Source organism: Chelonus insularis, unplaced genomic scaffold (assembly GCF_013357705.1).
Source record: "Chelonus insularis isolate UGA/USDA-ARS -01 unplaced genomic scaffold, ASM1335770v1 contig_568_pilon, whole genome shotgun sequence".
Lineage (NCBI taxonomy): Eukaryota > Metazoa > Arthropoda > Insecta > Hymenoptera > Braconidae > Chelonus > Chelonus insularis.
Window position 1 is genome coordinate 156,876 of NW_023276647.1, and position 12,800 is coordinate 169,675.

At 29.7% G+C, this 12,800-nt stretch overlaps 1 protein-coding gene across 7 annotated transcripts; it reads left to right on the forward strand.

Moving 5' to 3' along the window:
• Positions 1 to 131: 131 nt before the first annotated feature.
• RhoGAPp190 (Rho GTPase-activating protein 190) lies at positions 132 to 10,501 on the forward strand. Of its 7 annotated transcripts, none has more exons than XM_035088645.1 (23): positions 132 to 374; positions 938 to 1,698; positions 2,004 to 2,914; positions 2,990 to 3,199; positions 3,452 to 3,463; positions 3,713 to 3,899; positions 3,974 to 4,089; positions 4,164 to 4,316; positions 4,429 to 4,667; positions 4,934 to 5,306; positions 5,380 to 5,631; positions 5,793 to 5,971; positions 6,087 to 6,270; positions 6,535 to 6,743; positions 6,815 to 7,222; positions 7,418 to 7,651; positions 7,741 to 7,920; positions 8,057 to 8,109; positions 8,378 to 8,762; positions 9,021 to 9,152; positions 9,234 to 9,284; positions 9,367 to 9,463; positions 9,590 to 10,501. In XM_035088645.1, exons 2-23 carry the CDS (start codon positions 1,528 to 1,530, stop codon positions 9,786 to 9,788), a joined length of 4,935 nt encoding a protein of 1,644 aa, XP_034944536.1. In that variant the 5' UTR covers positions 132 to 374; positions 938 to 1,527; the 3' UTR covers positions 9,789 to 10,501. The 7 variants fall into 7 exon arrangements, with proteins under 7 accessions (XP_034944536.1, XP_034944538.1, XP_034944539.1 ...); XM_035088647.1 differs by having other exon boundaries at positions 8,396 to 8,762; XM_035088648.1 differs by having other exon boundaries at positions 6,553 to 6,743.
• Positions 10,502 to 12,800: the final 2,299 nt, after the last annotated feature.

Here is a 12,800-nt window from a genome sequence, read left to right on the forward strand (position 1 = left end):
ATAAATTTTAATTCAATTTCTGATAATTATTTCAAACGACTTAGTTGTTTTTTTTTGCTTTAACAAATAATATATCAGAGTCTCAGCATCCCAGCGGCATCAATCTAGCTATAGTGAACACTCCAACCAAAAAACATCGACCGTCGTGTGCCCACCCAGCAAGATGGCTCCGTTCTGGAGTAGCATTCAACTTTTGACGTGATGTTATTAACATGTTTGCCTATAACGCTCGTCTAGAACAATAATTAGAAACATTTACACTTTAGTTGCTACGTTGTGTGCTTAAAAAAAATCATAAAGTGATAATAGGTGTAATAGATCGCCATGTTTTAGTTAATAATTACTAAGAGACGGCCGGTTGGCGTGCCAGACAGGTCAGTATAGCAATATCGAACTTTTTACGGGGCATTAAATTCTTTGATTATCATGTTATTGAATCCTTATTACTTAAGTGTTTTTGTAAAGTTATAAATGATATAAAATGATAGTGTAATTAAGGTTTTTATTAATGAATTTTTTTTATTGGGCAAATTATTAATTACATTATCGAAACGTTTACGGTTGTGTACAAAGCATATTGATCTATCTATGTCTGTCATTTTGATATTTTGTACAATTTTTTCATCCAAGGGGCACCTGTGTGACGCTAGCGTTCCTGATATCGCTTTTGATAATTATTTTTTCGAAATAATTTTTTTTTTTAATATATTTAAATTTTTTTAAACGATATTTAAATTTGTGTTTTCAGTCGCTGTATAATCGTTTTTGTTGTTATAGACTCTTATGAATCTTGAATATTTTGGAATTCATCATGATTTCAATTTCTTTTTTTTTTGCAAGTAGACCTAATCAATAATTTCATTAAATTAATGTGTAATTTTTTCTTTTTTTTCTTTTAAATTTTTATTCCATGTACAAAGAATTATTTTCTTTACAGATAGTGCCATTCTCAAAATAACGTTGCTCATTGTTAAAGAAGCTTAACAAACAATAAAATACTCGAATAAATTTATGTAAAAAACGTGATCCTGGGATAATGTTTTCTTGAGTTTTAATCTTTACTGGATGAAAAAAATTATATCAAAAAACATTTGAATAAAACCAGTCCATAAATACAATAATTAATATTATTGTTACAATCAGAACTAAGTGTGTTAATGAATTAACACAGATGCAACGAATATTTCTTACGCACAATTCTTCGACGAAAAACAAAACCGGAATATAAGAAGACATTTGAATTAATGATACTTGACAATGAAATGTGAAAGGCAATTAAAGAAATTAAGGCAAGAATAGAAATTGATAATTTTCGGCAAAAATGTTGCCAAAGAAGAAGTTTATAAATTTTTACATAGAGTGCTAATTATTGTGACAACGACCAAAGATAATTAACAAGACTTTGAATGTTTTATAAATGTAATGTGCAAGGATTGTTGTAAGTGATGACTGGAGGTTGTTTGGAGTTAACATTGCAATAAAGCCTGTTAATATTTGGTGTTAGCTGACTAAAATATCACTTCAAATATGGCACGAAAAAGTGATAATTTGAAGAGTATTAACGTTGCGGTAGTCGGTTTATCCGGTACAGAGAAAGACAAAGGACAGGTTGGAGTTGGCAAGTCATGTCTCTGTAATCGATTTATGAGATCACTCAGTGATGATTATAGTGTTGATCACATTTCTGTTTTATCACAGGTAATATCATTTTTTTTCCTTATCAATTCTTGACAAATTCTTCTTAAACTTATCCCTAGACAATTGATTCAATCCCTTTTTGCATATTTTTCTTTTTTATTTTAATTAATTACATTTATTTCTTTAATTTTTTAAACATTTACAAGTAATGATTATATTTTTAATGAGTGATGATTCACTGTTATAAATTATTTGTAATTTTATCATTGTTTAGTAATTTATTTAAAAGATCTACTAGCAATCGATATTATTATATAAAACATATGTCATTATTACTACGAATTAATTTTATGAATTGTTTTCAGTCGGATTTCAGTGGTCGTGTTGTTAACAATGATCACTTTTTATACTGGGGAGAGGTCAGTAAGTTTGCTGAAGATGGAACAGAATTTCAGTTTCAAGTGATAGAACATACTGAGTTCATAGATGATGCTTCGTTTCAACCATTCAAAGGAGGCAAAATGGAGCCCTATGCTAAAAGGTGTTCTGCTACAAAAATAACAAGTGCTGAAAAGCTCATGTACATTTGTAAGAATCAGTTAGGAATAGAGAAAGAATATGAACAAAAAGTGCTACCTGATGGAAAGCTGAATATCGATGGTTTTTTATGTGTTTTTGACGTCAGTGTAGTACCAAATCGATCGATTGAAAAACAAATCGAAATTGTATCGAATATTCTTAATAATTTAATAAAAACAAAAAAACCCATCGTGCTAGTTACAACTAAAAATGACGATGCTAATGAAATGTATGTTAAAGAGGCTGAAAAACTGATTTCTCGAAAGGAATATAAAGGATCTATCGTAGTTGTAGAAACTTCAGCACATGAAAATATCAATATTGATGCTGCTTTTCTAGTCTTGGCTCAAATAATTGATAAAACTAAAATAAGAAGTAAAATTGTTCCATATTCAGAAGCAGCTAAAACAAGAAAAGAATTATTGGATGCCTCAACTGACTCCCTACAGAGATTAATACGGTTACATATAACAGACTATCGAGCATTATGGTCTCAAGCATCGAAAAAACTTGGTCAACACAAGGAATTTATGAATTTTGTAGAATTATTTGGTATTGATGCTACACAGAGGCTGTTTAGGAGGCATATTAAAAAATTAAAAGATGAAGCGATAGCTAAAAAAATTCAAGGGTATTTAGACATGTTACCAGATATTCTTCATGAAATTTGTCCAGACGTTTCAACACTTATCAACGAGTGAGTTATTTCTCATCATTAATTTTAATTGTCAAGTATTTTAACTCTTCATAAAACAATACGATAATTTTTCAGGGAGTGGTCTACTGTTCAAAGATACATTAAAGATCATCCTGATTTTCATCAGCATTTTTATGAATGCCCTGAAGATATTTCATGGGTAGACTATGATTTCGGTGAAAATAATACCAGTAAAATACCTTATGAAGTTCTCGAAACTCCTGAGGCTGAAACTGTGTTTAAAAATCATATAAATGCATTGCAGCAAGAGCAAAGACGTCTTGAGTACGTGAAAAAATTTTATCGTATATTATTATTGCTATCATTATCATTAGAACCTATTTCTAATGAATATATATATATATTTTTAACATTAATTATTTAGATTTATGTATTTACTGTAAGTTATGCATTAGGCGTAGTATATAACATAAACAAATTGAACATTGTATAATTAATTATTTATGAAACATTCATTACGACTTATTCGCAATATTAATGCTTTGCTTTATTTTTGGTGGCGTTTTCTCTACGCAGACTTCCAAAAAGGTAATTTACTGTAAAACTTATAAATTTCGATATTGATTTCTTTTTTCTATCACTTTTTAAACCCACGGCAAAACTTTTTTTATTTTATTTACATTAATTATAGTACACGACGTTAATGATAAAGAAGATCTTCGAGTTTAATGAAAATACTAATGACAAAGTTTAATCTTACATTTTCATTTATTTTTATTCTTGAATTATTATACTGTATAGAGTTTCTTCATGAATAATGTCTTGATATTTTATTAGATGGAAGAAACAATTCAAACAATTGCTTGAAGAAACTGGATATGTTACGCCTGGAAAACATTTGTCAGAAGTACGTGTATTATTCATGGGTCGCGAGTGTTTCGAAGCACTTTCTCATCATGATTGTCAAGAAATTTATGATCATCATCAGAAGGAAATAATTGAGAGAGCGAAACATAATTTTCAGGTAAAAAAAAACTTTATCGATTTTTATTTTTCCCCTTGCTATTCATTTTATTCAATATCTTTCTTTTTGTTTAGGAACTTTTACTAGAGCATGCAGACTTGTTTTATCACTTTAAAAGTATTGCTCCATCTGGTACCATTACACAAGATGACATTAAAGAAATTACTGACGCTTTACTAGACGACTTTAGGTAAAAAATATTTTATTTATTAATTTGAAATAATAGAAAGAAAATCCTCTATTATTTTTTTATCCTTTCCATAGGTACAAAGCATTAGATAGATTGGATCAAGATAGAAAGTTGATGTTATTCCAACATTTAGGATTTGTTCATTGTCCAATTCGTGAACACTGTCCTGCATTCCCAAATTGTATGGATGCCCTTATTGAACGAATTCTCGGAACAAAAGCCCACAGGTTTAATAATGAATTATATTATAAATATTATTATACATATATTATACAAACTATGAATTGCACTGAATTATTATAATTATGACAATGTTAATTATTTGAATTATTGATGTAGGCCGTCGTCATGGAATCACAGTAGTCAATGGCAGTTAACATCAGAAAATAATCAATTAAATTTAGTAATACTCGGCTGCAACGGACTCGGAAGTGAATTTGCACATGAGATAAAAACACAAACGGAAGATGACGAAGTAGAGATTGACTGTCAGTTATATACACTTGGATATCGAGTCATTGATGGTGACGTTGGATTACCGCATAATTCATTTACAACATCCGATTTTATGCCACATGGTGAGTCATTGATTCTCATGAGAATACTAATTACTTCCATCTGTCAATTTTTCGAATGCAAATATCCATTCGGAGTATTTATTGAATACCCACTTTAATGTAAACGTAAACATTATTTTTTTTTAAAGTAAATCCCGTAATTGATTGCTTATTTCAATTAAATTGTAATTGATATTGGACTCGATAATTTAAAGAACAAATAAATGCAAAAATCTATCAGCATTCAAGATGCAAGCAATACATTGTTATTTTGTGTTTCTTTTCAGGTTCTTTTTGCATTTACTCAAACGAAGACTCTTTTGAATACATCCGATCTTCTTTAGAGAAAACACTACTGTCTAATTTAGAGCAAGAAGATCGATTACCATTCCAGGGTTTACCAATTGTCATTATGTTCGTTCCTGATGCAACTATTGATGAAATGGAGGCCATGAGGTTGAGAGAAGAAGGCCAAAGTCTTGCTGACAGCTTACAATGTCCTTTCATTGATGTTTGTGTCGAAGATTTAGAACCAGATAAGCGTTTTCCTAGCTCCTTAGTTAAAGAAGCGCTTCAGCAACTTATACAATCGATAAACCATCGTGCTGGATTTTTAAATATTTACCAAAGTGTTATAGAATGTTTAGAACCTGATATTAGGTAGGTTTTTACCCATTTTCAATGAACAAAATATATATGTTTAAAGATACTATGATTAACTTTTTTTTTACAGAATAATTATGTGTATGTTTTGTGGGGATCCTTATTCAGTAGAAAATGTTCTTGGGCCTTTGCTCAATCATCAGTGCTGTTTTCTTAGCGGTGAAAAATCGATAGTACTTGAAACATTTTTAGGAGAATCTAAACGTCGAGTTGAAGTAATTATCTCAAGTTTTCACGGTGCAAACGCCTTTCGAGATGAGTTAGTTCATGGATTTATTCTGGTTTACTCTACAAAAAGGAAAGCATCATTAGCAACACTAAAGTACGTATATCTTTTTTTTAGTCTAGCATAAAGAACATTCATCTTCATTTTTTCCTTTTCTTAAGGAATACTTAAAATGTATTTAAAAGTAAAAATATATTAAAGATTTTATGATACTAAATTATTGTTTAATTACCATGAATTTTTTATAAATATTTCAGTGCCTTTTCTATGAACATACCGAATTTACCAATTCAAATCATGGCAGTAACAGATACTGGCGGTGCAAATGCATTTTTCAGTAACGATTTAAGTCACTTGCTTATCACTGAAGGAAATGCTACCGCAGATCGACTTCAAGCACATTTTATGACATCAGCTTCTAGTTGTCAACAGAAAAGTAACCATTTTTTATTACAAATAATTTAGTTATTATTGTAGTATATTCAAAAATAAACTTGGCTTTATTTTCTTTGTATAATTTAATTTTAAACTAATATTTGTTCAACGTATAGCTGCATTCTATACGCCCTTTTTCAAAGAAGTATGGGAGAAGAAACCGGAAATTGAACAAGCATTCCACATGGAGGAGCCCGGAAATCTTAATGATAGTGGTGAGGGTACTTTAGAGTATTCTGCGTTACATCCAATGCCTCCACCTCGTCATGAAAGCTATCATCTTCAGACACCAGATGATGGGTAAGACATTTTAAATTAATTCATTATTTATTTAATTTTTCTTTAAAAAAAAATATTAGATAAATCTAGGTTTATTATCTTATATGAGAGCCGAATAAACTTTTATAAAAACATTGTATGTAAAAATAATATTAAACGATAAGTGATATAAGTTTCCGTACTCAAAATTAATTTCTACTAATTAGTAATTTTTTAAATTGGCTACAGCAATGCAATTTTATACAAATTGTATATCGTTAAGCTTATGAATCTAATCCGAAACAGTATGTCTGTAACTTTCAGGAGTGGTTCGGAGTCTTATGAGCAGTTGACACCTGATGGGGAGTTGGGAGATACAGGATTAAATGATCATTTCAATGACCATCGAGCCACACCTAGCGATGACAGTGATATTTACAGCCAAGTAGATTTTCATCGTGAAGAAAGAGAACGTGAACTGCTCAAAGGTGGCGATTTTACTAATAAACTAACAGGTTCGAGTTTTTTTTTGCATTTTGAATATCAATCATCAACGTCAATTTGATTATTCTTTTGTGCACAATAGGTTGGGTGAAAGGAACTTTTAATATGCATCACGATGGAGTTTCTAACACTTATTCGCATCGAGCTTTTACCACGGGTCGACGTAACATTCCTCAATCTAAATCACGACCCAAAGGCAACAGTCAGACGTTGAAGCAACCGGGCAAAATTAATTTGAAAGATTTTTCTAATGTGACAGATGCGATAGCAAGGATGAGTGTAGGAGAAAAAGGTGATCATGGTTCGAAATTAATGGGCCATGCACCGTTAGCAACGCCAGAGCTTGTAGATCTTGAATATGCTCATCCCAAAGATGTCGTTCCTAATCTGTATCCTGCTTATGAAGGGGAGTATGCATATGCTCTCGTGCAAGATTCTATCTCAAATAATAAATCAAAACTACGACATAGGAGAGAAAAAGGACAGCCATGTAAGTTTTCTAAAAAAAAATATTTTCCTTTCATTCGATAAATTTTTTTTCGCTTTTAATAAATTTTCAAGATTTTTGCTATCTCATGAAATACTAAATTTTATTTTATACTCCAGCTAATAAAAAGTTCATTGATGAAATACATTAAATATTCCTAGTTCTAGCATAAATGAAAGTTTTGAAATATTTTTGCAGCCTACAGCGATTCAGATTCAGAGTGGAGTTCACTGGAGCGACAAAGGGTAGACATTATGGGTAAATCGAATAAAAAACCATCAAGTTACAAGCGTACACGTAAGAAACGTACCGCAATCCCAGTAGCAACTCCAAAGGTACCTTCATTAGCGAGTATGGCAAGTGGAGATGGTAGCATTGGTTTGAATTATGGAAAGGACGACAAGAATTGGCGTATCGATCCGATAGAACGAGGTATGATTATTATTTTTTACCATATAATATGACTATCTGTGTTCCTGAAAGTATTTCAGTTGCTCAAGATAGTCTATTATATTCAATAGTATCAAGCGAAACGCCGGATAGTTCCGAGTCGAGTGAGCCGGAGCACGGCACGAGGTCCAGATTAAAACCTAATAAACACAGCGCGGTTAATGTGAGAAAGCGATTTGGAAACTCAGCGACTACGCTACAGCATCCGTTCAACCTGAAACACGTAACCCAGGATATGTTCAGTGTGTCCTGTGAGTCCCCATCATTAACTCTAACACTCATTTAGGGAATAACATGAGATTCCCATATATTTGAATGATCTGGATGTTTTTGCATGCTCTTAAACTTCAAAAGAACTTTCTTCCAAAAGTTCCGTTGGTATTCCAGATGACGAGTCCAGCCTCGACGTGTCATCACCAAGGGACATTAATTCTCCAAGTGTAAGCATAAACATTTTTTCTAATCTTTCTAATAGTGCACAAACTGTTTCAAAAATCATTGAAGTAAATATTTTTTTTTCTGTAGAATCTAAAAAAATCTTATTATTTAATACCTTTCTATCTTTACTTTCAATTACTACAGTTTCGATGCATTTGAAGTCATTAATAATTTTGTTACTTTTTTTTTTAAATAACAAACTTTGGTCAAAAGGGTTGTATTTATTTATTATCATTAGTTGTTAGATAAGTATGACATACCTAATTACAGTATGGAATCTTACCAAAGGGCAAAGACTGCGACAAACTTACGAGGAAGAAGGACAAACAGAAGGCGAAAGAAGATGAGAAGTTGGAAAAACGGAGACAAAAGGAAGAAAAACTGAAAAAGAGTGCGGAAAAGGAACGTGAAAGAGAAAAGAAGAAGCAGGATAAAGTTAAACCTCCTAAAGGACCGATCAGCAGTATTTCAATATCAGGGCAATGTCAGCCATCTCTCATCGAGGATTTTGCTCAGAGTGAAACGAACCGAATACCACTCTTTTTGGAGAAATGTGTCAACTTCATCGAGGACGAAGGACTTGATTCTGAAGGGATTTACAGGGTTCCAGGAAATCGCGCTCATGTGGAATTACTTTTCCAGAAGTTTGAAGAAGGTATAGTATTTTTTATGCTATTATCTTATTATTTATCTTTTAAAAATAGGTGGATTTCAATATACACAATATATTTTTTATTTATTAAATTGATTTGTTCTTAACTGTGGTTTGCAAGAATTGTTCAATGATTTATAAGAATTTTTAAAATGAAATATATTGACAAAACTAATAGAAGTTTATAGAATTTTCTAAAGCTTTATAGAAATAATGCTTTATTATTTACGTCTCTATAAATTTTATTGATATTTTTTTTAGATCGTAATGTTGACATACATTTATTGGATATTCCTGTGAATGCTGTTGCTACTGCACTTAAGGACTTCTTTGTGAAAAGATTACCACCACTTATCGATAAAGAGCGAATGGCTGAATTGGAAAATATTTCTGGTAAGCTGATTGAAAGCGGTAAATCAGATTTATTAAAGCTAGTCGTAACCAAAATGTTATTTGAAAATTTAATTTTATCAGGTGCACGAGGAGTGAGTAAACCAATGTCTGGTTCTGGAATGAATATGGAAGGTAAATATTCATCTGAAGATACGCTTTTTCTAACAATAAATAGACTCAAGGAATCAAATTTATTTTGTAATTATTGTTTCAGATCCTAGCTGTAGACTACTTGCTTTAAGATCTATGCTTAATCAACTGAATCCAGTTAATTTTGACGTCCTCAAATTCATTTTCCAGCACTTTGTGAAGTGAGTAAACTAGTAATTAATTCAATAATTGAGCTATAAATTTAGAAATTAACTATAAAATGATGTACTGATAAAATTCTTGATTGACTAGTTACTGATATCAACTATCTTATTAATATTTTACAGAGTGGCAGAAAATTGTAAGTTAAACAGCATGGATAGTAAAAATTTAGCAATATGTTGGTGGCCAACGTTATTGCCAATCGAATTTAATGATCTGGGTAGATTTGAAGCTATGAGGCCATATTTAGAAGATGTTGTTCAAACAATGATCGATCAATATCCTTTCCTCTTTTGTGACAAAGAAGCTATCGTAATGGTTTAGTTATGGACTATAAAACTGTGAAACGAGGACCTAAAATTGGTATATAAATAAGGCGATTATGGACCTATTTATCACTAGAGTCGTTGGCCTGGAAAATACTGAAAAGCCCGGAACGCGTTATTAATTAATTAATCGGTATAGTATTTGGTCTTATCTTAAATTTTACAATATTTATAGCAGTTTTCACTAGTCCAAATATGTAAAATGAAGGATTTAGCATTTTTAAATATTCTCATCATAAATTGAATGATACGAAACAATTTCCAATGAATCAAATGGCCGAGAAAAATATAGTTGAAGTCAATTGACGTGTCATAATGCAGTATGAATGTGTTTTTTTCATGAATTAATCATTAATACTAATAAAAGATTTATTTATTAAAATGTGGATCGTAGTAATTAAGCGTCGCAAAGATTATTTAGTGTTGTTGTCTTTCCATTTTCGTATTTTATTGTCGAATGGGAAACAGAGATAAATCTTATTGATGATATTATTGCATTAGAATTTTTGTGAAAATGGATTTTGTGAAGTAATTATCAATAGTAAGAATTATCATTATAAAAGAGACATTTAGGTTGTGCCATGCCAATCGTATCTGTTTGAATTTTGATCGATGCACGGCAGTGATATTAAATGCTTATTACCATTCCGTCTTATTAATAACAAAAAAAAAAAAAAGAAAACTTACAATTCCTGTTAACTGGATCAAAGCCATCATAACTCAATAACTTTATCGTGATTAAACCAAACAATGCAAAGGTTTTTCTTTTATTTTAGAATGTGGACAATTCACAAGTAATAATCAAGTTAGTGCATCTTAATTTTATGTATATAAAAATTTTTTTCTACAAACCAAATGCCACAAACTGTCCTGAAAATAAACGTTAAAATTTTTTAAATAGACTAAAAGTAAAGAGTCAATGTCGTAAATAATATTAAGTATCGTCAAAGTGATGAAAAATGACATTTGTGATCTTGTCTTAATTATTGCCTCGGTCAAAAGTAATGGACAATAGTCGTCACTAGATGTGCCATAATTTATACAGTTCGGTATTGTGGAATCAACTACATTTCTAGTAATTCAATGATTCGAATATCAATGACCATTTTTAGAATTTTTTTTAAATTATACAATATTTAAATTTTTTATAACAACGCACAATAATTATGCCTCCAAGTATCAAAATAATTTTTATATGTTTAGGTATTTATTATCTAAAATTTATTTTGATTAATTAATTCCATTTGAAAAAATTATTACGAATTTAAACAAAATTATAATAAAAAATTCAATTGTATATATTTGGAATATTAGATCAGGAAAGCTTGATTTGATTTTTGTTGCTGAAGACGTAAATTTGATAAATATGTGCAATTGATAAGAAATAGCTTTACACATTTTTTATATATTTTTTTTTACTACTGATCGTAAAAATCAAATTTTATGTCTTCAAAAAATAAATATCTAGACGCTTGGAAGCTTAATCAGTGTTAATATTTATCGAGAAGGGTGTAATAATAAATAATATTTCTACAATTATAGTGAGAGAAAAAAAAAGTGAAAAGCAAAAAATTATTCTTATGTAATAAGTATTACTAAATTTATTTTCAACTAAATTCCAAACAATGGCTTATTTATACCATAGTTACAAATAATGATAAAAAAAATAACAATTTGTTATTATTTTAAATATATTGCCATGGTAAATCTTTAATTCGACATTGCAAAGTAGATACATAAATAATAATTTTTTTCTTTTTAATATTTTTTTCTCTTTTTATACTGAGTCACCAAGTATGATTAAAAAGACAGTAGTCATCCTTTAATTAATATAAAAATGAAAAGCATAACAAAAAATAAAAATTCATAAAATTATTTAAATAAGATAGAACAATCTATTAACAGATTGTCAATTTATATTTATTTTTATGTATTATTTTTTTTTAATATCTATCTTATATCTTAATTAAATTTTTATTCTTACGCTCCAATAACTAAAAATAATAATAATAAGTACTTTTTATCTTTCCTTGATGAAATGAAGTATTATTGTCATAAAGTTTCGTAGTTTTTTAAAAATATTTTTCATATGAAGTTTTTTATAAAGTATGTCTACTGTACTTGGTGTCTCGTATTTTTTCCAATTAGTCGTATTGAGGTTTTATACATTCGTACGTATATAATATTGTGTAACAATGTAATAGAAAAAAAAGTGATAAATCAATATGTCGCGATAATATTTCGAATTTTACGATGGATCTCGATTAGATGCGAATGAAATGACGGATGAACAATCAACGATTTCTCTTTTTCTGGTCATGAAATGAGCGCAGAATATTGACTATTGTCTACTTGTCATTTACTTGAACTATTGACTTGAACTTTCCTATCTTCCTTGGACATAAGATTTATGTCATTGCCTAATGTGTAAATCTTTGTGGCAATATTTGGACATTAAATCATTGGCCTCTTTTTCTATTCACACTAACCCCACAATGAGGGACCTATTACACTTCCACTGGTGTTTTGGCTAAAAAAAACAAGGATTTGTTTTCGTGATGATCAATATGAGCCTACTTAATGATGATTAAATGATAAAATAAAATAATTAACAAAAATAGAATAAAATAATATTTGACTCTCATATTAATTAAGTAATATATTAAAAGAAAAAAATAATAGTAAGCATAATGAGAATTGAATGTTGCATATATCGTATGGAATACGAATAATAAATAATTTAGTGCAAAATAAATGAAAAATAAGAATGAGTGTTGAAAGAATTTTATTAAAAACATAAGTGCAGTATTGAGTTGAAGATAACACTTGAAAAAAAAACATATTTACTGATGCAATGCTCGATTACTTATTAAATTAATGGCTTTATATAATTATTCAAGACTCGAAAAAGCTTTGCCGAATAATTTTTTTTACATGTATAGGGAGATAACTTAAGATTTAAAAGAAAGCCAAATGGTATGGATTAAATAAAAACTGATTGATGTATAAA

What these genes read in the sequence shown, in the direction of transcription:
- RhoGAPp190 (XM_035088645.1), top strand. Translation starts at nt 1,528, where the DNA reads ATGGCACGAAAAAGTGATAATTTGAAGAGTATTAACGTTGCGGTAGTC. An exon ending in GCTTTACTAGACGACTTTAG is followed by an intron (nt 4,090 to 4,163) that starts GTAAAAAATATT and finishes TCCTTTCCATAG; the next exon opens with GTACAAAGCATTAGATAGAT. An exon ending in GAGAGAAAAAGGACAGCCAT is followed by an intron (nt 7,223 to 7,417) that starts GTAAGTTTTCTA and finishes ATATTTTTGCAG; the next exon opens with CCTACAGCGATTCAGATTCA.